This window comes from Meles meles, chromosome 14 (genome assembly GCF_922984935.1).
Source record: "Meles meles chromosome 14, mMelMel3.1 paternal haplotype, whole genome shotgun sequence".
In the NCBI taxonomy this organism is placed as follows: Eukaryota; Metazoa; Chordata; class Mammalia; order Carnivora; family Mustelidae; genus Meles; species Meles meles.
In genome coordinates, this window is record NC_060079.1 from 83,746,578 (window position 1) to 83,770,092 (window position 23,515).

General features: G+C 57.9%; 1 protein-coding gene across 1 annotated transcript in view; it reads right to left on the reverse strand.

The window, feature by feature from the left end:
- COL4A1 (collagen type IV alpha 1 chain) overlaps positions 1-23,515 on the reverse strand; it is a 131,920-nt gene that overhangs the window by 17,653 nt on the left and 90,752 nt on the right. The window contains exons 18-38 of the mRNA XM_045977872.1: positions 23,296-23,337; positions 21,970-22,054; positions 21,462-21,497; positions 19,299-19,463; positions 17,851-17,946; positions 16,574-16,657; positions 15,960-16,030; positions 12,211-12,402; positions 11,499-11,667; positions 8,457-8,549; positions 8,264-8,368; positions 6,522-6,619; positions 4,655-4,805; positions 4,135-4,248; positions 3,316-3,483; positions 3,138-3,227; positions 2,196-2,348; positions 1,947-2,045; positions 1,749-1,838; positions 596-735; positions 42-168 (exon numbers count right to left, since the gene is read on the reverse strand). Of these exons, the coding sequence (XP_045833828.1) occupies positions 42-168; positions 596-735; positions 1,749-1,838; positions 1,947-2,045; positions 2,196-2,348; positions 3,138-3,227; positions 3,316-3,483; positions 4,135-4,248; positions 4,655-4,805; positions 6,522-6,619; positions 8,264-8,368; positions 8,457-8,549; positions 11,499-11,667; positions 12,211-12,402; positions 15,960-16,030; positions 16,574-16,657; positions 17,851-17,946; positions 19,299-19,463; positions 21,462-21,497; positions 21,970-22,054; positions 23,296-23,337 (2,368 nt within the window). The remainder of the gene's footprint in view (positions 1-41; positions 169-595; positions 736-1,748; positions 1,839-1,946; positions 2,046-2,195; positions 2,349-3,137; positions 3,228-3,315; positions 3,484-4,134; positions 4,249-4,654; positions 4,806-6,521; positions 6,620-8,263; positions 8,369-8,456; positions 8,550-11,498; positions 11,668-12,210; positions 12,403-15,959; positions 16,031-16,573; positions 16,658-17,850; positions 17,947-19,298; positions 19,464-21,461; positions 21,498-21,969; positions 22,055-23,295; positions 23,338-23,515) is intronic.

Below are 23,515 nucleotides of genomic sequence, written 5' to 3' on the forward strand. Positions count from 1 at the left end.
GTCTTCGAAACCGAGCTCAGGAGGAGGCCCAGCTCACCTACCTGGGTAGCCGACACTCCCCGGAGATCCTTTGGGGCCTGGGGAGCCGGGGGCCCCCGGAATGCCAGCGCTTCCTTTCTCTCCCTTCTCTCCAGGACTCCCCGGAAAGCCTGTGACCCCTTGATCTCCCTGCAAGCAGACAACGGGCCCATTCATTTTATACCTGTGCCCAGAAACGGGTCTGCGGGCCCTTTCTGGGCAACAGTACGCGTTTTGGAGCAGTTAACACTGCAGTGGAGAATTCCATTTCCACTCTTTCTAACGAAGAGTGAAAGTCCACATCTGAAAAGCGGGAACAAACGGGAAACCCGGAACAAAGGAGCCCATTATCTGTTTCTGCTCCCTGCCGTCCTCTTCAGCCTTGCGTTCCAGCCCGTGCGAGCCTGCTACCCTGCTTCTCCCACAGCCTCCAGATCCTCCCAAAGAAGGGGCAGCGGACAGAAGGCAGGAGGAACAACACAGAGTGCGTCGGGGAAGCCATTCTGCGTTATGAGGGATTTCAGGGCTGAGATGCTCAGAGGGCCGGGAGGGGAGGTTTCCAAGCAGGGGCTGTTACCTTGTCCCCAGGACGGCCCGGAAGTCCAATGCCAGGTAGGCCCGCCTGTCCTTTCTCTCCTTTTGCTCCCTTCTCCCCGGGCAAGCCAGGGACGCCCTGCGGGCCGGGGATTCCAGGCACCCCCTTTTCTCCGGGCGTTCCTACAAACACAGACAACTGAAGCGTGAGTGCGCGCTTAGCGGGTGCCAACGTTCAAAGCAAAACGCACCTTGACAGCCGGCAAGAACGAGGGACAGCACACGTGACCCTTCATCCATCTCTCGGCTACACAGGCAGGTGCCACGCGCCCACAGCACCCTAGCGCCCCACGAGAGTGCCTGTCCTGGCTTCTAGAGACCCTCGCTTCACGGAGACAGAGAAGAAATTCGGGAACGCCTCAGCGTGTCCGCTTCGGCACCAGTATAACCAAGGGCTTCTGTGTTCTTTCTTCTACGATCCGTGCCCATTTTCCAGAAGAATCAGAGGGGCCGTGAGGCGGGCCACCCAGAGTAAACGTACCTGGTTTCGTAATGTGCACAGGCACCCAACCTATCTACAAACGGGCCAACAGCAAGCGCCATGTCTCTCTGTGAAATGGGGGTCCTCGGGAGCCCCGTGAAGGCCTAGGGAGGGCCAGAGCGGCCGGCTTCCTGCCTCGGCTCTCTCTTCCCTGCGGGTTCTGAGAGGTACCAGCCCCGCACCCGCCAAGGCCGGCGCTCTCCGCCTCTCCCCTGCCCCCTCACAGGGGTGAACGCTGCCGGCAGAGCTGGGGCCAGTTCAGGATGGGGGCCCCGAGGACTCGTCCAGGCTGCTGCCAAAGGGCACTTGTGGCTGCCCCAGACGTGTGGGGAGCCCGACTGCATGGGAGAGACAGTGCCCCAGCGGACAGTCACCTGGAGGTGACAGAAAGCGGCCCATGTTTTATTTTCCTGAATTGTCTTTTTTTTCAAGCAGCGGTCACTGCGTCAGCTGAGCACCCCTGATCCTGCGGCCGGAGACCCTCCAGGGTGACCCTCCAGGGGTCATCCTACGAGAATGGATGTTCACTGGGGTAAAGACACGTGTGGCCAGACTATGCCCTCGGGGCAACGCGGGTTCTCCTGCAGACCTGTCCCCCCAGAATAGGCACATTCTTCTCTTCACAAAGCAGACGCCGCCCTTGAATTCAATGTACCTGGCAGGCCCATTCCACCAACCGATCCTTTGGGTCCAGGGAGGCCTGGAGCGCCTGGGGTTCCACCTATGCCTGGGTCCCCTTTAGGTCCTAGGATAACAGAGAAGGACCCGCAGGTTAGTGCCTAAGAGAAGTGATGGCTGCCACTCCCCAGGCACGAGCTCCTGCCACAGGGGGACCTGGAACTTTGCTCCGTACCTGGCTGCCCAGGATGCCCGGCCTGGCCGTCCTTTCCAGGCACTCCTGGGGTTCCGGGGTCGCCCCGAGACCCCTTCTCACCGGTTGGTCCAGTTTGCCCTGCACGTCACAGAAGAAAAGGGCTGATGACCCGCGGCTGCTTAAAAGGCAGGCTGTCGCCAAAACGCAGGCCGGGCTGCTGTTGCCGCGAAGAACCGGCCAGGCGCGCGGCTGCCCCCTCCGCTCCCCCACCGCCCTCCGTCCGGTCACCTTTCTCTCCTTGGTCTCCCTTCTGGCCCTTCATGCTGCCCATGTACACCTCATCCATGGAGCCCGGCTTGCCAGGGAGACCCACATCTCCTTTGTCCCCCTTGAAGCCAGGGTCACCCCGGGGCCCCGAGGAGCCCGGGAAGCCGTGGTCCCCTGCAGAGGAAAGACAAGCCCCAGTGAAACGTGGCCAAGGTCTCGGAGGCAGTGACGTGGTGTGGCGCACCTTGCTAAGGGAGGCAGGAAGAACTCGCCGCCTGAGTCGCCGGACCGGGCGAGGGTCTGAGCCGCCCAGGAGAGCCGGCCGGGGGCAGTGAGCCGTACAGCCGTTTCTTAAAATTCAGTGTTCGCCAGCGACTCTACTGCACGTGACTCTGCCTCTTATCGGTTTAAATGCCCTACACTTTCCCTCCTTCCTAATGCCCTTCATCACGTCCGTCCGCGGTGCCCTCGACTCCATACGAAACAACAGAACACGAATTTTCTTGTTCTCCTAAACAAATGACCATTTCTAGGTCTCACAAAGCCAATTTGTTTTAAAAAAACAACACATATTTTAGACTAATTTCAAAGAACAGGGTAAGAAATCAAGATGAAGACTTGTCCGTTTGCCCAGGTTGCTGACTCGGTGCTAAGGACTCCGTTCCTGTAAGCTTGCAGGACAGAAGATCCCCCCGATTTCACAGAAACAAACTCCACCTCGCCAACAAGGAACAGCTGAAAACCTGTCTTCCACCTGGTTTTGGGCAGAGCAGGGCACCTGTCCCACAGGCACCACACAGCAGGGGCTCCCACCGGAGGAGGGGCTTCCCGGCCCTCACGGGACCTTTAGACGTCCTTCCTCTACTTCTTGCAAGGAAATGTGACCCCAACCGCTTAAGAGCTTCCAAGAGACACGGAGACACGGACATAAAACGGGCTATTCTAGAAGGGCCTGCTCCCTACCTTTTTCTCCTGGTAATCCTGGCAGGCCCGCTGGTCCTGGGGAGCCGGGCTGCCCCGGGGTCCCCATGACGCCCATCTCCCCCTTGGGACCTGTGGCCAGACGGAAAGACTGTGAGTGCTGACCGCAGATGGTGCAGGGTGGCGAAAAGATGGGGGCCGGAGTTCACAGATCGTTTACCTGGAAACCCAGGGACGCCAGGTGTGCCCTGCTGTCCGGGGAGACCAGGGAGCCCCGACTGTCCTGTCAGGCCTGGTAGCCCTTGGGACCCTTTATCTCCTTTGGGACCTGGCATGTCCAGGCCTGGAAATCCAGGGAAGCCCTTCTCTCCTTTCACTCCGGGAGGGCCTGAGGGGGCAAAGAGCAAGAGTGGTGAGCGGGGTCTGCAGGAGCTCCGCGGGCACCCCCGGGTCAGCTGGCGCTGTCTGCAGGAGGCATGTGAGCACACGTGCCCGTGCTGAGGGCCGGGATGCTCCCACCGTCCCAGGTGGCGGCAGCTGGGGCCATGGGACGGTCCTGGGGGGACAAGCCCGGAGACCAAGCCCTCCTCTCCGCCCTCGGCGGGCAGCAGCCACCAGCACCCCAGGCCTGTCCGCAGCGTTCGCAGCCCACTGTGCTCTTGGCGGCCCCCGGCACGGTCTTGGTTCCGGGACTGGCCACTCGAGGCAAAGGCAGCCCCTAGCCGTGGACCAGTTAGTTGACGGCACCCATGACTTATGAACCCCCCACGGGAATGTGAGACGGAGGCGCCGCTCATGTTGGGGCACATGAAAGGTCACTGGATGCACCGCTCTGGCGCGCAAACCAGGCTCGGTGGGAGGAAAACGAAGACACCCACGACTCTTCATCTGAGAGAAGGGTCAGCCCGGCTCCCACAGAGCAGAAGAGCCCGTCCCCCGCTTGCCCCAGAGGGAGCACTAATCCCAGCCCAGGTGCACTCCCAGGGCCCTCCCCTCTGGCAGCTCTGGGGACGCAGTGATTGTGGGAGAAAGTCATCACCTGAGGACCCTGGCGGTCCCTGTCCTCCAGGGGGCCCCATCGCTCCGGGTGGGCCGACTCCAGGGACTCCTGGAGCTCCTCTGGGACCTTGTAATCCAGGCGGCCCTGGGTCACCTGGGCGGGAAGAAAGTGTGAGTAAACCGCACACAGACCGCAGCACGTCTCGGAGCACACGCTACCTGCCCGCACGGTAAACCACAGTGACACAAGCCCGGGAGCGCTAGCCTCCCACGACCTCCATCGTCCACTCCACACACGTGGAGCACCTGCGGGGGCTCCACAGACGCCGAATAAACAGCCCCGGCCACCGTCTGCGCTGGCCTGTGAGCGTCACCGCGGGGCACTCGGGCAGCCCAGCTCGGTACACGTTTGACTCTGGATTTCCGCTCGGGTCGTGAGATCGAGCCCCACGTGGGGCTCCCCGCGCAGGGAGGAGTCTGCTTGGGATTCTCCCTCTCCCTCTGTTCTCGCCCTGCTCTCTCTCTAAAAAAAATAATACAAATCTTTTTGAAAAAGTTACCTCTGATTCCCTGAAGGCCTGGGGGGCCGACAGCACCGTGCTCTCCCGGGACGCCTGGTCCCCCGACGTTCCCCTTCTCCCCAGGTGTGCCGGGAGTGCCGGGAATGCCTGGCAAGCCTTTGAGTCCTGGTAGACCGACTCCCGGCTCCCCCTGGAAGGTCCGGAAGCACAGAGAAGCCGGCTCACCCGCACCGCCCGGGAGCTTATCAGGCCCAGGCGCAGGGGCAGACGCCAAGGAAGACACTGGTCCAGCAACCCCTCGCCTGCAAAGCCCTGACACGCGTGATCGTTCCGTCCGGCCTCACAGCACGTCGGAGGTGGCTCATTCCTATTAGTTTTATTCTAACAAAGGAGGAAAACCAAGGCTCCCCATGGCTGAATGCCTCGTCAGAGTCACAGAGGCGAGGCTCCCGCCCGGGGCCCACTCCCTGCCCTGCCTCGTGTCTGTGAGCGGCCGAGTCTGAAGGACAGACTGAAGGCCAGATGGGACTTGTGACCAGCGCGCGGACACGTTCTGAACAGGGGGAGGGTTCCAGGACCGGACCCGCCCACCGTCCATTCAGATTTTCCTGTAAACCAAGGCTTTCACGTGGAATTAAACATGTAAAACGATGATGCCCTGAATCTGAGGGCTTGGATAAAGGCGGACGATGGAAAACAAGAGTATTCCATGGGCCCAAGGGTGCGGGACACAGGCCCCGCAAGGTGGCAGGTGTGCACTGCGTCACAGTGACCCTCTGCTGTCTGGGGGAGGGACACCTGCCGATGAGGGGCAGTCCTGGGGTAATGGGGACTCCTCTACTTGTCCCAGCAGCGAATTCGCCAAACAGAAGGAACCGAAGCCAAGGGGTTTGAGAAAAAGAACCAGACTTTAAACCATAACCAGATTCCAATCCCAATTCCATCCGCATTTACTAAGGCACGAGCCTCACGTGTTAAGGCGATCCGCACGGAACCCCTGTGGACTGGCGCTTCCAACCAACGCGGGTTACATGGGGAAGCCGTCTCAGCCACGAGGAGCAGGGCCACCATGAACCTGGGTGTTTTGAGGAGGACGCTCCCTTGGAGTCACTGAGATATGCCGTCTCTTTGCCCGTGCCTGGTCCCCATGTGCCCTCTCCGGTCCCCACGGCCTCTACCTGCTCTCCCAGGACAGGAACAGGCAAGAAAGCTCTTCCGTTGGCAAAGTGAAACACTGCCCTTGGCCCTTCCTCTCATTCCACACGATGCCTTCTAGAATTTCACTTCCCTTCCTTCTAATCGGAACAGGAAAAGACCCATCCCTTGGTCACCTACACTTGCTGAGCGGCTTTTCAAGTGTCAACGGAAGGCAGGGAGGTGTCTGAGACATGGAGAGTCCCCAAGTCACACGAGCCCAGGGATCCCTGACTGGGGCCATTTTTCCCCCAGGTGACATGGGAATGTCCAGAGATAGCTCTGGTTGTCACGACCGGGGGCTGCTGTAGGGTGTTCCTCTGGTTTCTGTGGGGAGAGGCCACGGAGGGCGCGGCTAGAGCCCCACCATGTCCGAGGCAGCCCCCGCCACGGAGAACGATGGGGTCAGAAAGTCGGCGAAACCAGACTCTCCCGGGGGGCTTACACACAGCTCTTTCCTGCCACTCCCTGTGAGACCCACCCTGGGCCCTGAGACCCGGTACACACGCAGGCAAGCGTGCACTCAGACCACTGGGACAAACGATTCCCCCAAAACACATCCCACGTACACCTTCCTTTCCAGTCTGTGCTATTTCTTCAACCAGCAAAGCACGCTGATCCGGCATATCCCCACGACATTAATGCGGCATTTACGTGTCTGATCGAGAACAAGGATGGGGAAACAGCAACCCAGAGAGCAAACAGCACCCACCTTTTGGCCGGGCACACCTGGACTGCCGGGTAAGCCGTTGAACCCCGGGCGGCCTGGACTGCCAGGAGGCCCCACGTCCCCAGGCAAGCCGTCGACACCTGTTGGGAAGAGTCACAGAAGTCACTCACGTGCTAACGCTATTCCGCACAAGGACACTTTCGAGGAGGTTCTAAGGAGAGCATGAGGCCTCACTAGCTCTCAGGGGAGCCGCTGGCACCTGCTGGGGCAGCCTGGAGGCCAGGGACTGTGGGCCGCACCTGCCGCCCTCCCTGCCTCTCTCCCACCATCCCCTCTCCCCTTCCTTCTGCTCAGCTATCCCCCGCCCCCCACAAACAAAACAAAGACCGCCGCGGCACACGCAGCCCAGGGCGGCCCTCCCGCTCCGCCGCTCCGAGCACGGCCGTGTTCGGAGCCCAGCCAGCTCCCCCAGAGCAGACCCGTGTCCTCACGGGACACCTGGGAGGCCGACACGCTCCGGTGCGCGCGGTGCCGCTACGGAGCTCACATGCGGCGCCGCCCCACTGGGCCCGTGTGGGCCATTTAGAGACCGTCTGGGCCCCAACCCCAGAGGGCCCGATGGGCGGACAGCCACCCCGAGGCTCTGCCGTGCGCGGTGGCCCCCCTACGGGACGCGGAGGTCCACGATGTGCGGGGGTCTGTACGTGTGCGGCGGTGCACGCCGGGTCACACGTGCTGTGGGTCTCGGAGAGTGCCCCTGACCGCCCGCCAGCACCTGCGCGGCCAAGCTGCCTTGCAGGAGCGGGCAGGACACCCGACCAGCTAACTCTACCTCTCAGGCTGGCTACGGTGCTCACAGGGGACAGGGTGGGGCTCGGTGCCATCCCTGTGACCCAGAAGAGTCGCTGAGGCCTTCCGCCCTTTAGCCAGACACATGAGGCCCCGTGCGTGCGAGGGTGTGACACGGCGCCTGAAGGAACATGCGGGCCGTCACTCTGCCGGCAGGGGCGACGCGGGCTGAGCCTCTGGACGGGAAGCTGGGAGCCTGACAGCTGTTCCCACTGGTCTGCACACACGGCCAGCACGACTGGGCTCAGGACACCAGCCCGAGCAGGAAAGAAAGGCCCCTCGTGGCACACAGTGCCTGGTCCGTCCCAGACCGAGGTCCCCGATGGTGAGTCCCCGTCTGTGCCCTGTGCCCCCCCACAGTGGGAATGACAGACCCACGGGAACAACAGAAACAGTCAAACCGTCCTCCCAGCTGCCCCACGGGCTCCAGAGAGAAGTTCCAGTTTAACGTATCAGCGCCTGGTATGGCTCCAGGCTCTGCGGCCTGAGGGCCTTCTTCCCTGAGCGCGAAGCCCCCCCCACGTGGTCCCCAGCTCCCTTCCCTCCGATCCACCCCCGGCCCAGCACGGGGCCCAGCTGCTCCGCGTAACCACCACACGGAGGAGGAGGACGCCCAGAAATGCAGCTTCCGCTGCTCCCCGGGCAGCTGCCAGGTCCTGACATCACAACCCCTCCTGCTGGGCACCACGTCCCCCACCTCCTCGGTGCCCACATTCACTGTCCTCCAGACTTCCGCTGGCTCCCCGAAGGGCAAGTCACTAACTCAAATAGCGTGTTTGCACACACTGTCTCCGCTCCCCTGGAATCGTGAGAATGAACGGACGGGCCACGGCCTCAGTGCCCGCCGGCCAGGGAACAGATGTGGCAGCGGGCCCCGAGCGGGCCATGGGCAGAGCAGCGGCTCCACTCCGGGCCTGCCGGTCCTACAGGTTTACCTTTGGGGCCAGGGGGCCCTGGAAATCCGATTCCGGGCTGGCCGACAGTGCCCTTCTCTCCCGGGAGGCCCGGCCTTCCTGGGGTTCCAGGAAAACCTCGGTCACCTGTCGTGAGCAAGACCAACAGTCCGTGTGAGAAAAGCCTGTCACTGTTCCGAGCGCACCTCCAGGCAAGCGAGAGCGCGGAGAGTACCTTGCGGCCCGGGGAAGCCTGAAGATCCCGGAAGTCCTTGTGCTCCGGGGGGACCCGGTAGGGGCACGACTCTTCCTGCTTCACCCTTGGGACCTAGGCAGAGAGCAAAGATGCTGCGTGAGAGCCCACATCCCGTCCCGAGCACGCTGTGTACCCACAGGGCAGCCCTCCACTTCCTGCTTCTCCTTTTCTAGAATCTCTCACGAGAGCTCTTCCTCTTTTCCGCCACATTTATAGCCAAAAGGACCTAGATGTTTGATCTGTGAATTCCCTACGAATCTAAACTAAGAGTCATGAAAATCTAGGAAATCTATAGTAACAAGAGGAGAGATGACCCTGAGTGATTTCTTGATTTGCCTGCCTGCAAAGTCGAAACGCTTTCAGTGTTCTCCCTGGATTTATCAGACCACCGCAGCTCCGCGCTGCTTGAGCAGACCTCAGTTATGTGCGTCTGGTGGTCAGTTATCTTGAGGACGTGCTACGTGAGTGATTCAGCACAATCCGTAAGCGGGACTGGACGGCCGTGTGCCGTTTGGAGCAGCCCCGGGCAGGACGTGCAGGCGTCGCCTCCAAGCCGTGTGCACGGACTCTTCACACACCGTACTCCAACGCAAGACAAAAGGGCCTCCCAGGCACAGCCGACACATTCTTTCACTGCAGACTCAGAAACGCCAGCCGACGGGCCCCAGCACGCACTTGCTACCAGTTCCAACCTGGGAATGGGCCTTTAATGTCAGCAGAGTAAACGCGGCTCTGGAACATCAAAGAAGCCTGCGCTTCGAATCCAGAAGCTGCCTGGGTTTGGACGGCGAGGCAAGCCCACAGAGCACAGACCGCTGACCGACAGCGCTGTCAACGCCTCTGGAAGCTTCTTCCTTTCCTTCTGCTAGGAAGCTGCTGTCTCCTCAGCTGGTCTTTCTGACTGTGTTCCTGGCCAAGAAGTGCCGGGTTCCTTTGTGCGCCTCTGCAAGTTTTCAGACTCAAAGAACCCTGGGGATGCTGGTTTGGGAGTCAGGAGCTACGGGGGGAGGGGTCAAAAGTCCTTTTTCCAATATTGGGGGGGGTTCTTCCTAAGTCAAACCTAGGATTTCTCTGCCCCCAAAGGAGTCAAAAAAGAAACGTTTCTGGGATCCTCTCTAGACCACGAACAAGGGTCAGAGGAGTCACAACTGGGCACCAGGTAATCACCAGGCGCGCAACCAACGAGAACGACAGTAAGAAATACACAAGGGCCCTCTGCTCATACTTGCAGCGAAGACAGGCTAGCAGGCCCCGTGCGGCAGAGCTTATGAGTGTGCCAGTATGCAGCGATAAGAAAGCAAGAGCTCCCGGTGGGACAGGAACTGATAAAGCCCAGGCTGGACACATGGCTTGTGACAGAAGCGGCAGCTGGGTGAGCACGAAGGCCGTGCGGTCGTCCCCCATCACCAACAGTTCCACGGCGTGTCTGCTTCCCCGCGGTCAACCGTGGCGCAGCTCAGGTCTACGGTAACCGGACGCCGCGTACGTGCTCGCGTCATTCACTTCGTGTCACCCCACCCGGAGGTCTTGGGTCCCGTCGCCTGGTCAGGGGAGGAGGGGTGCACGAGGGACGGGAAGGCAGGCTGACAGAGACGCGTCCACGATGTTCACGACACTGTGTGATGCGCACTCTAGCTCATTCCTGGTTCTTCTTGGTCATCTCCTCCCAGGCCTAACTTACATCTCAAATGTTGTCATAGGTCTGTACGCGCGGGAGAAACCTAGTGGATGTGGGGTTCAGTACTGTCCTGGCTTCAGGCTTCCACAGGGGCACTGGAACGTGTCCCCCCAAGTACGGGAGGCACCTAATTCCTCTTCCACAGTCCTGGTTGGCAGCTTTCGTCACGCAGCTACTTACTACGTGGTTCAAGCCTTACCAGCCCCACAACTGTGACCATCCAAAGCCCTTTTGTTCATTTTCACGACTTCTAGGACATTTCTTAGTCCTGCACTCTTCCTTCCCTCCTCCACGCCCACACACTCCCGGCCTCTGCTCTTGCAGCCGGGGGGTCCTGGGGAACTATGGACGTGCTCGGTTTCCAGCCTGAAGCTTATTCCATGACCCGTGCCCGGGAGGCTGCCATGGGCCAGGACGGGGCCCACCCCCGACCACTTCAGTCCCCGATAACACACAGGGTGAGGGGGCAGGAGCATGCCTGTGGGAAAGCCTCACCCTAGCCTAGCTCCAGCCAAACCCCGGTGGGCGGTACACAGCAAGAGAGCAGGGTCACGCCAGCCTTGGGACCGTAGGGGAGGGGGCCTCGGCACAGAGACCCGCAGGACACAGTGCACAAATGACTGCAGCCGCCACAGCAAAGGGCAGTGGCGAGGCAGGGACCACCCAGAATCCGCCCACAGGCCCCAGTCCGTGGACAGCTGAGACCACCTGGCTTGGGACACACAGAAGTCCACGTGGACGGCTCACCAGGGAGACACAGAAAATAGGTAAAGAGGGAAAAAACAGGCTCACGCTGGTCTGCCCTGCACAGTAAAGGCCCACCTGACCCGGGAGGCTCTGTCTCATTAGAACAACATGGTCTCACTTATTTGTGGAGCATAACAAAGAACACGGAGGACATGGGGAGACGGAGAGGAGAGGAAGTTGAGGGAAACTGGAAGGGGAGATGAACCATGAGAGACTGTGGACTCTGAAAAACAACCAGAGGGTTTTGAAGGGGCGAGGGGGGTGGGAGGTTGAGGAACCAGGTGGTGGGTAATAGGGAGGGCATCATGGAGCACTGGGTGTGGTACAAAAACAATGAACACTGTTACACTGAAAATAAACAAATAAAAAAAAATTTTAAAAAACGAGAAAAAAAAAAGAACAACATCATCGATCATTCAGCTGCTCTGTGGCCGGATTCCTCCCATCACTTGGCCCTGCCCACACACAAGTCTGCAAGGTACAGTATCGCCACGGAGGGCCCGGGCCAGGCCACCTTGCAGAAGAACGGACACCAGACTCTCATCCCCACGTCGGGGAGCCCAGTGCTCTGCGCACCCGAGGTCCTCAGGCCTCACCTGGCTGGCCTGGGGAGCCAGGGTTCCCTGGAAAACCCGCTTGTCCTTTGTCGCCAACGGGACCAGGAAGGCCAAACCCTGGAGGCCCCGGAGGGCCGCTGTCACCGCGACTGCCGGGGAATCCAACTCCCCCGGGGGGGCCACGCTCTCCTTTCAGTCCTACCGACCCCTGACATGCAAAGAGAAAAAGGAACGTTACCAGCAGACACACCCACATGCCGCCGTCTACAGTGTCCCGCCATCTGCAATAAATAAGCACCCGAGTCTAACTGGCCGATGCTATCCACGGCCTCCCAACCTCCGTAAAGGTCAACGAGCAGTTAATAAATGACACCAGCATTCCTGTGTCCGCACAAGGACACACTTCAAAGAGGGGAGTATTTGTATCTGGAACCGTCTTTTTAAGGATAACTTGCAGGCCACTAACACTAAACTTCCCCTCCCATCTGACATCCAAACGTCTAACACACAGATGCCTTTCCGACGGCCCGAAATGCATCAGAAGACACCTGTGCCCTGCCCCCGCTCTGTTCCCATCAGCAGCATCAACGCCTACAGCAACATACTTAAGTCTCCCCCAGGACCACTGAATATCACGTGTGCCAATCACCACCCAAATGAAAACACACAGATAAGACTCAAATAACTCATTTCTTCATTCTTTGCAGGTCCGCTTCTACGGCGGGCATTCCAAGTCTGGAAATAAACATACCGGGGAGCCTTTGGGGCCGGGCAGACCCGGATGGCCGTCTCTCCCAGGAGATCCTGCTCTGCCAGGCATCCCGGGCTGTCCTGGAAAGCCTGGGTCTCCTTTGTCTCCTTTGAGCCGTGCATCGAAGTAAATCTCACCAGGCTCTCCCTTGGCTCCCGGCTGGCCCATCAGCCCTGGTGTGCCTTGCGGGCCCTACAAGCGCAAAATGGAAGAGGTCGGTGCCCAGAATTGTTACACAGGCAACAGTGATATTAGAAAGTCACCGCCTTAAAAAATGGCAGTATGGTCAAGCTTATTTATTTTCTAGAAGCAAGTCAATAGCTCTGTGACAAAGCCATGATCTGACCTCTCACTTGTTGTTTCTCTTAAAAACACTGAGAAATAAAAGTCTTTCCTATAGGTATTACAAACAGAGGCCAGGCTGGGGCGGGGGGAAGGAGAGTGTGGGACTGGGAACCCAGCTTCTGGGACAGCCCCGGGGGAGCTGTCTTGTCCCTTACAGCGGCTAACATTTGCGAGAACGTTCCAGCAAGTGCTGGAAGCTGCTGAGTGTGCAACTTCTGGGGCCAGGAACTGGAGAAAGGGCTTGCAGGTGCAGACGGGCTAAGCGTCTGAGGGCCGGACTGCAGCAACGGGGAGAGGAGAGTCTGGGGAGCGAGACCGGCCAGCGCCAACACCGCTGTTTTGAGCGGTCAGCAAAAGAGAACGGACTTCCCCAGGAGACACACCCTAGCACATTCTCCAGTTCCTGGAAAGTTAAATCTTCAAGGAACGCCCACACCCACAGATGGTCTCTCCTCCAGCCTCTCTGAGAATTGGCGTTCACGAGGTTTTCAAATACTTGTCTCAAGCACTCATTCCCTGAGGCCTGAGAAAGAAATCTCTCGGCCTCCCTGCTGACTTGGCAGGATGCAGACTCTTGAACGAATCATTTAATTCCAATTCCTTCTCACACACTCCCTCGGAAATGGCTCTTGGACATATCGAGTCACATGTGCCCACACCCTTCTGTGTGGGTGTGTAACACAGAGGAAGGAGCTGGGAGACAAGGGACGGACCCAAATTCCCACAATCTTTAGATTTGAGAGTGGGCGCCGTTTGTCATGTGCCCACCACGTTTCAAGGCCCTCTCGACACACCGCTCCTGACTCGGAACAGGTGAGGGAGGACACTCCGAGAACCTCGGTGGGGCGGGTGGGGGGCTTGGAAAAGTCATGACTTAGTTCGAAGGTGTTGTGGTATCTCGTAGCTTTCTCTCCCGAGGTAACATGAGCTCCCATGCATCCTTAAATCGAGCTCGGCTGTGAATCCCCCGTGAAGCCCTCCCTGACACGTGTCCTGGGTTTCCATGGTGAAGGCGACGGTCCTCGTTACACAGACCATTCTCCTTGTCCATCTCTCTGTCCACCGGTCTGCGGGGTGCGGGGGGCAGGCCCGCGGCTTTCCGTCCTTGCGTACTGAACGTCTGCAGCGAGGAGGTACTGCAGGAAGTGGAAGTTAAACTGGCAATACTCGCCCATTAGAAAATAAACCACAACATAAGAAATTACGACCGATCTATGGTTTTCTCCACCTGGAAGGATCAGTGTTACTTCACGGTGATCATTCACAGCCTTGACATACAGTTTTCCAGGACTGTGAGCGTACAGTGGGGATGCACCATTTCTCACCGTGATAACAGTGACCTTGACGGCTATCATTCAACAAAGAAATCTAGGTATTTTTTTTTGAAAGGCGACATCTTGACCCTAGCATACCTCCCATGGCTCCTCTGCCACAGAATGTCTCAGTCTTCAGCAATTCAAAGGTCTTTGGATCCACATCTCCCAACATGAATGAGGAGGAATCAAACGCTGCCTTGAACACCTCGCCTCGGCTCCGCAGATCAGAGGCGATCGACGACTGTCCGGTCTGCCTCGAAAAAGCGCCACCGCCATGGGGTGTCACAGCTGTTTCCGCTGACTGTCCCAATGGCCCCGAAACCCGCTCAGGTCCCCGCGTGGAGCTAGCCTCTTGTGTCCGTCCCTCTTTCCCGAAACCCACACCTCGGCCTTCAAAAGGACGTGCCACAAAAATGCTTTCCAATTCAAACAGGAAGGCAGAGCTTCTCCTCTGTTTCCATCATCATCTACTGTCCAGGACGCTCTGGCGGGTCGCGGGACCTCCTGCAGCCCAGCCTCACTCAGAACGGGAGGGCCGCACCTGTGAGCAATTACAGCGTGCAGCTACGCGACAGCCGCAAACATAAGAAAAATTACTACCTGCTCAACTCAACTATTTACCCAGAAACAGTTTTTGTTTTTTTTTTACAAACTTGGCCGTCTACAGAGAGAAAGGAGTGCCTGATGGGGGAGACGGGGGTTAGACGTTTTGTGGTGCGGTTGCTCTGTTTTATTCTTCATCGGGACTTGTCCTCAACTGTCCTTCTCCCTCCTTCCTCTCTTCCCACTTCTATCGGCTGTGGGGCTGGGGGGCTGGTGTCTGGATGGGGTTGCAGGCAGAGTCGAGGCAGGAAGCTTCCAGGAAGGCCAAGCAGATAAAGACCATGTCCAGAGGTTAAACGCGTCGTCGGCTGCCGCTTCAAAGCGCTTCTGGCTTTGATCCCCGCCAGAGTCAGGGCTTCCCAGTTATGTGAACTTCTCATTTATTTAGAAATATTTTAAACAATTGTGACTTGTAACTTAGCTCCCCAGGCACCAGGGAGGTTCTGGAAGCAGAATCCCAAGATCCAACTTCAAAGGAGGAAGCGATTGCTCGATCCCAGCTGCGTCGGGGTCGTTTCAACTCACTGCGGCCCTGACCCGCTTCCAGAGAAGCTGCCAGTACAATCTTTAAACATCGAGAATGTGGAAGAGCTACATCAAAAAGGAGTAAAATGCCAGAGATTTGACTTTCGTCCTGGGACAGAAGAAAAAAGAAAAGCAAAAGGGAAAGCAGTAATGAAAGAAAGTGTGGAAAGCAGCTGAGCTCGCAGAGCTTAGAAGAACAAAGAACATACGAGAACCAGGCCCTAAGGTTTACGCGCTTCAGAAACAGAGCTGTTTCTGAAGGAAACATGGGAAAATGTTTCCCTCGGTGAAAATGGCCCTCGGTGCTTGGCATTATGACGCTTCTCTTCCAGTCGATGGCTGCTTTTGAAATAAACTAGGAGAGTCAGGGTGCTGGTTTTCATTTAACTGCAAAGTTTCGTGTCAATCTGAGATTGTTTCATCTGTAAACTTAGAAAAGCGTCTTCACAACAGATACTGGTGGGTACGAATATTCAAAACCTCTCTTTGTGAGAGAGGAAGAAAGGAATGTGGAATTCCTCGAGGGCAACAGACCGGTGCCGCTGCATCTATCCACAGTCATACGGGCACGGAACTTACTACTGTGTTTTTAAGTGACAGTGTGAGTGGACCACGGAGCTGCTGGCAGGTGGCTCCTGGTGGCACCATTTGTTTTAAGAGCCCCCGAGACCCCGTGGGAAGGTGACAGCACCCAGCTGCCCCCGGACACAGGTACGTGGCAACTGAATTCTGACCAGGTGAGGAGAGAGGCAGGCAAGGTGGGGATTCCAGACTCCACAGTCCTGCTCCCCCTCGGGTGAGGACACGGGGAGTAATTCTAACTGCTAGACAAAGCCATGCCTGACCAGTGCCCAAATCACGCAGCAGCAGCTCTATCTGCAAACGCAACAACATACACATTTGTGGGTCGGCTTGGAGGCAACTTCTAGAAAGTACGCAAACTCAGACAGGTTTACTTACAGGCAATCCTTCCAGACCATCTCTGCCAGGCAAGCCTCTGTCGCCCTTGGCCCCTGGCTGTCCCGGGAAACCTTTCAGAAGCCAAGAGAGATGCAGCACATTACTGACGAGACACGTCCCCCAAACCCCAAACCTTTCGTTCTCAGGATTCAAGAGCACAGACATCTGTGGACGGTGTCTGAGGGATCTCCACAGAGTGACAGAAATGCTCCCAGTGACCCTGAGTTTGGACAAGCACCACAAAAGCAACTGGTGACCAGACCCCCATGCCACCCCCGCCCCCGTGCCCCGGGACGGCTTCCAACAGAAACCTGCCCTTCGCTTCGGTGGAGGGACGGAGGTTGTGTTGCTGAGAAAACCATATGCTGCTGACCTTTGGGGATTCGTTGTGGTGCCAAATTTTAGGTCCTCTTGATGATTTTCCAATCATCAAGATGATTTTCATCTTGGTGATTTTTCAAAAACCCCGGAAGTCTGACCTAATATTCTCACTATTAGGCTCTGGTTTGAATGCGGAAAGTGAGTCTCGTGTGGCGCGAGACACATTTCACTGTGAAGGCTCCGGCCCACGGAAGCCAAGTCAGGCCTGATCCTGGTCATGTCGGGGCTCTTACCTATTTCTCCTGGGGGGCCCTGCGGCCCAGGGGGCCCACGAAGTCCCGTTGTGTCACAGATGAGGCAGCTGTCTCCTTTCTGACCTACAGAAGGAACGCAGGGGTGCGTACGTACAGGCGAACTGTCCTGCGCGCGGCACTCCACCAGAGCCCATGGCCGGGAGCAGACACGGCCGCAGAGACAGTCCGTGTCCCTGAAGCACAGCAAAGGCAGAACAGGGGCCCATGCACGGGGTGGGGACCGTGCAAGTCGGCCGGCAGCCAGCTGAGTTCTGGGCCCCGCAGGGTTCGCTCATGGGGACGCACACTGCGACCCCAGGCTGGGGCGGCTGGCGGTGCCACAGCAGGAGGATGGAGGTCTCCACATGGAGAAGCTCCTGACCCCGTGTCATCCCAGGGGACTCCCGGCTCGGCTGGTAGCCAGAGGGAGTCACTGACACGGAGTGCTCACTGGCCCTCCGGGATGACTTCTGAGACCACGTCCAACAGGGCCTCCGAAATGTAGACTCCTAAGGTGTTAGCTGCAACTGTTCCCGTGCGGCATTTGTGTGGCAGACTTTGGGAGAGGTAGAATCCTCTGCAATCTAAAGCCAGCCACGGTGCCCAGCGGGCTTGGTTTTGGGGCAGCCTTGGCTGCTGTACTCTCCAGCTGCTAAGAGACACACCACCACCTGACTGTCCGAGGGGTACGACACGCTCAGACAGGACTGCGGACACGGTGAGAACCCTCTGTGGGCATGACAGTGAAGAGAGGACCATGTGCCCTGGGCTGGGGCGACAGAAAACGATGGCGATCAGTAACGATCACCTGAGAGCAAGGGGGGAGGGGCCCAGTCCCAGCGCAGCTCCTCTGCTCACACGGACGGTGGGACCAGGGCCTGGAGGCCTGGCAAGTGTTCTAGGTGCACGACTGTGACTCGGCTCAAGAAACACATCTGCTCTTGCAGAAAGGCACTCTCAAACTCTGAACCGAGATCGCACTAAGGTGTTGGTCTGAGGGTTTGCTCTGCGGGCCATGCGGACAGTAAGGAGTGTAATGTGTCCGGGCCACAGCACCCCGTTGCCTCCAGGAGGCAGCTCACGATGTCTCCCCCACCCCCTCACCCACCTTGGAGGCCCAACCAGGGGACAGCCAGCGGAGCTCCAGTGGGGAGCCCCATCCTAGGAACGGACTGGGACGAGCGTTCCAAACACAGGAAGAGTGCGCCAATGCCCACCCACGTGCAGAACTGTGTCCCCTTCCCAGCATCATTTTTTTAAAAGTATGACCTTCTTACCTTTTTCTCCAACCTCGCCCGTCAGTCCTGGCTGCCCTGGAATTCCGGGGGGGCCCTGGTCCCCTGGCGGCCCAGGCTGGCACTCCACGATTCCATCTGAAACGGATCGGCATAAGTTACAGGACCAGTCCCACCACCCGAAGTGAGGGTCTGCACCTCTCTTCTTCAGCTCTACGGAAACACCGAACCGCTCTGAGGCTACTTGTAAGTGCTGGAGACCCGGTTTTACCTTGCTTCGAAATAATCCTACAACATTAACTTGGAAACAGGCCCCGCCCAGCTCCCATCTGGCCAAGCGCCACCACGGGCTGTGACTTACAAAACACCTGTTTGATGACCCTAGAGCACATTTCGGTTCATTTGTCCTGTCCCGTGTCTTACCTCCTTCCTACCTTACGAGTACACACATCATCCTTATTTTACACATGAAAAAACTGAGCCATGGGACACCTGGGGGGCTCAGTGGGTTGGGTGTCTGCCTCCTGCTTAGGTCATGATTCAGGGTCCTGGGGTCAAGCCCCACATGGGGCTCCCTGCTCAGCGGGGAGTCTGCTTCCCCCCTCTCCCTCTGCCCCTCCTCCCTGCTCAGGCTCTCACTCGTGCACTCTCTCTCTAATGAACAAAAAATTTTCAAAAAAAAGGAGGAAAAAAAACAACTCGTGCTAATCCCTTCCCAGGGAAGCGTCCAGCCTGGAATCCACTGCTGCCCCAGGTTCCGCATCCGACCTATGCAGGGACCCACAGCCCTGCGAACGCCCTTTCTTAACGAGGTGTCCTCACTCCAGCAAATAAACCGCCGGGATATGCTGCATACGGACCCCCCTCCATCAGCCCCCCAGAAGACTAGGGCTTTGGGCACTCGCGGGCCTCACACTGGGAGTGACACGGCAAGACGTGCCTTAAAAACCTGCACGCGTTCCCACGGGATGAACTCGTCTGAAACTGTCTTACGTCCTGCACTGGTATCACTCGGGGACCGCGGGACCCCCTAACTGAGTCAAGCGTTCATGCTCCGTGCTCAGCTTTGACGGTGGGCTGACGTGAGACCCGTGCACGCTAAGTCCCCTCAGAGGTGAAGTTGTCAGTTCGGTCCCCACCCAGACTGTCCCCTGCAGTCCCTTCCTGCTTACGGAGCGTGTACCAGACGAACGAGGAGCTACTCTGTCAGTAGAACCACACGACTCACTTGTTCACCAGGATGCCGGGAGCCTCAGACCTGCTTAATGTGGTTCTTTAACCGGTTTCACTGTTTTATTTTTACTACTCCTTTCCGTGGCCTGACTAACGTGGCAGAGACACCTCAGTGGGACATGAATGACTCGCCAACCCCCGGACACCTGTGCTTCTGTAACACGCCAACTCTGAGCGTCCTTCCCGCGCCCTGCTAGCTCTGGCCTGACACCTTCCTACGCAAGACGCCACGTGCCATGGTCCCCAAGAGCACTTACTTGTGTGGCCCGGCTGTCCAGGGGGCCCGGGAGGCCCAGGGGGGCCCGGGAGCCCATCCCGTCCGCTCGGTCCTGGCAAAGATGTGCCCGGAAAGCCCTGTTCACCTTTCTCGCCTCTTTCCCCCGGGAAGCCAGGAGCTCCGACCTGCCCTGGTACCGGAAAGCCTGAAACCAGAACGGACTCTCATGTAAGGAGCCGCGGTGCGGGGTCAAGGCCCACGGCACAGACTGACTTTCTTAGCTGTGTTCGAGGGCACGGCACTGCCGCCCCTGGAAGGGGACCCGCTCTGCTGAAGTAGAACAAACTGAACTGTCAGGCTTCCGACCCTGCCTGTGCGGCAGACAAACGCCTCCACGACTTTCCATTAAGAAAAAGGGCCTCACTACCCAGACACGAAAAAATCTGTGCATTTTTTTGGGTGCAAATAGTATTCCCACCGCGTGAATGAAACGGCCAGTGAGGGTCGATGTCATTCCACGTAGAGGCTCAGGGCATGAAAATGCCACCAAAGAAAAGCGGACACAAGGCCCGGGGACGGGAACTGGGCTGGCGATGGGAATGGAACAGCTGAGAAGTGAAGTTAAGGACAAAGACGAGGTTCTGGGAGGAGCGTGACGTTAAGTCTGAACACGGAGAGCGGAGTTGGGGGATAAGAGGGCGGGGCCGCCGTGCCGGGTGGGCACAGACATCTCCCGCTCCTGCCGGCAGGAGCATCAGCTCGGGGCTGCCCTTCGGGCCTCTGCTCCCAGCCCCAGCCACCAGGAGCGGGCCGGTGTCTGCGGCCTTAAAGAGCAGAATTCAGAGGAGGGAGCGCCCAGGAAGACGAGCGACCGCGGAGCAGGAGCTGCAGTCGTGGGAGAAGAAATGCTAACCCTCACGTGCGCTCATCAGTGCCAACAAGACCAAAGGCGGCCCCTGGGGGCTGGGGCTGAAGGCCCCACGACGGGAGGGGAGGAAGCCCCCAGCTTGGCTCCAGGAAAGGACCCCAGGGCTCCCGAGTGCAGTGCTGCTGGGCCCGAGGCCGGGCTTTGACCAGGGGAGAGCAGATAAGGCCAGAGCAGTTTCAGACCTCTGGAAACACTGTAAGTTAAGAGGCTAACAGGCAGATAAAAGCGTTAGAAGTAAACCCAGCGGACACCAAGGGCAGACACAGAGTGACGTGTCCACTGGGATGGCTGGAAGGTCAGCATTTTCATGCCCGCAGAGAAGAAAGTGGATGGAAACAGAGAAGGGTGATTTGAAAGCTAGATCCACAGCTTCAGCAGGAAGGCAGGCAGTGAGGCACCCGCGCGGGGGCTGGAGCAAGTCCTCAGCGCCGGACGGGGTTGGGGGTAACATGTTCCAGCAAAAAGGAACGAGCCCTGGGAGAAATTATAGCGGATGAGCTGTCGGAGAGGGAAATGATGAAAACGAATAAAACACAAAACTAAATAAAAAACACACAAAACGAAGAACGTAAGGACTGCGGGCACTGGGTTGTGGTATGGATTCCAGCGCACATGTGGGTTTCCCTCACAGCCTTTCTGACCTGCTCCAGGGGCCGGGGAGATGTGCATGCGCACGCATTTGCACACACGCACACAAGCGCTTGTACACAGACACGCGCGCACACACAGACATGCGCACACAGACGTGTGCGCACGTACACACACAGGAACCGCACCGCTAACAAAGCAGTGGGCACAGCAGGATCACACACTAAGTACAAGCGAGGCACGTGGGACGCCCACGGACAAACTAGACCAGAGCTGGTTAGATCAGTGAGGGGTTTCAGCTGAGTCTGTTCCCAGGAGAGAAACAAAGGCTCCCCGGAGACAGGGAATGTGGGCGCTGACAGAGAGGAGCCTGCAGGCCCCTGGGGACCTGCGTCCTTGGGCAGGCGGCAAGGAGACGGGGGCAGGTCCGAGCCAGGGAGAGATGGGAGGACTTGAGGAGAGACATGAGAACCCCCCCAGGAACACACACAACCCCATGGCCGCCTGTGACTTCCGAAGTCAACGACCAGAGCCGTGAACACACCTTGCCGTCATTACTAGAAAAACGTGCAACAGAATCGGCAGCCATTTCTCGCAGCTCACTGACAAACGTGAAACACACACTCGGGATACAAACCACACAGATGTCGTATGACTATTCCCACACAGTCAGCCAAGGATGCTCACCTGGAGGGCCTGGCTGGCCTTGCAATCCCGGGAAACCTTCAAAGAGAAGGGAGAGTCCGTCAAACTGAGCCTGCGGGTCTGTCCCCGAGGCCCTGGGCCAGCTGCGGCGTGAGGGAAGGGCAAGGGCGGAAACAGCGCCCTGGCCCTACAGGGCTGGATGGAGACGCTCTAGGAGGCCCAGCGCCGGGACGGAAGGCAGACCTGAGTCTGAGACAGGCCTCCGTCGCCAGGCGGGCCTGCAAGGCCTGTCGCTGTTACCAAACCATGAGAGCACAGGTGGAAACTGGTGGAAATGGAAGAAAGGTAAAGCAAGAGAAGCACAGAAGGAAGGAGGGAGGAGGAGGGAGGGAGGGAAGAGAGGGGTAGGGGAAGGATGGGGGAGGAGGAGGAGGGAAGAAGGTGGGGGAGGAGGGGGAAGGAGCGGGGAGGGGGGAGGAGGAAAGAGGGCAGAGAACAGAAGGGGGGGCAGGAGAGAAGGGGGAGGAGGAAACGGAGAAACGGAATGTACCTTTGGGGCCTGGCTCTCCTCTCAACCCTGGGGCGCCCGGGTACCCCCGCTCTCCTTTTTCTCCCGAGGGTCCTGGGCCGATTGCCTGAATTACAGAACAGACCATCACAGAGCGGCAGGGGAGTGGGTGGGCTGTACCTTATGGCAGCACGGAGGAGAGACTAATCATCTCCAAACCATCTCAAGAAAGGGGAGAGTGAGAAACAGCTGGGCACAGCGGGGTGGGGAGTCGTGAGGCAGCAGGACACGGACCCCCAGCAGCCGATTCTGTTGCACGTTTTTCTAGTTGGGGCACAGCGGGGTAGGGAGTCGTGAGGCAGCAGGACACGGACCCCCAGCAGCCCGCGCGGCTCTGCTTCCTCTGTCTTAACCGGCCGTCCGCAGGCCCCCGAGCAGTCAGGCCGGAAGAGTGTGAATTCTGAGGGTTGGGTTTATTGTGAACTTCTAAGTGTCCGCACAAGCCGCTACGTGAACAGTGCGCTGACGGAGTGCTCACACAGCACCCTGCCGTGTCCCCCGCCGGAAGTCACAGGGACGCGCGCACGGATCCCTGGAAGGGGTATTCTGTTGTGTTGGTGGGTTTCTGGTTTTGTTTTTTGAAATGGTCCAAAGTGGGACTTCCTTAAGAACGGATGGATAGAGGCCAAGAACGTGCTACAAAGCAGTGAACTAGGGCAGCACGACTCTAAATCAGGGGAATCCAAGGAAAATGACAAAACCAAATAATGCAGATTGCCCTTAAAATAGAGTTCCTTTGTGGCAATTAAATTCACGGACGTCATTACAATCTGCGGCCGCGATACCAACAGACCACTCGACCGTGGCTGCCAGGTCACAGGTATGGAAAGGGGCTCCGCGTCTGGGGGAGGAGGTTCCGGGCTTCCCCACAGCCATCCCATTCCAGAAAGCGCACCCCAAGAAGTCATTCGCCACCCACGCACTTCTGTACAAGAAGTAAAATGCTATCTGCAGACGTGAAGACGGTTTTACTACGGAGAGTCAAATTATGGGTGTCAGTTTCTTTCAGCATTTTCCCTAATGGACCATCAGAAAAAAAAAAAGTTTCAAAAAGTTTTGCTCTTATCGTTATCCACGGGCAAATCTTTTCGGTGTCTGTGGTCAAGGAAATGCAGAAATTATCGAAATATAATAAAACGTAAGTACCAAATGCTACACAATATAGAATATAAGTTTATGATTTTAAACAACACGCGCCCTCTTTACACACACACACACACACACACACACACACATCATCATCGTAAAAACGCTGTGGGGCACGTGGCCCCAGATCCCGACAGACGACCAAATAGCGCTTCTACTCACAATTCCAGGTGGGCCTGGAGGACCCGCTTCACCTTTGTCTCCCTACGAGAGAAGAAATACTGTATTTGTTGACTAGAAAATTGTCTTAAGGAAAGCATGGCTCAACTTCTCGTTCCAGAAAAGGAAGGACTGCGCCCACCTACGCTGCTCCTGCACCTACTACAGCGAAAACGGACGCAGGCCCCTCTGCTTCGCGGGACCGGGACGCGCGGAAAGAAGG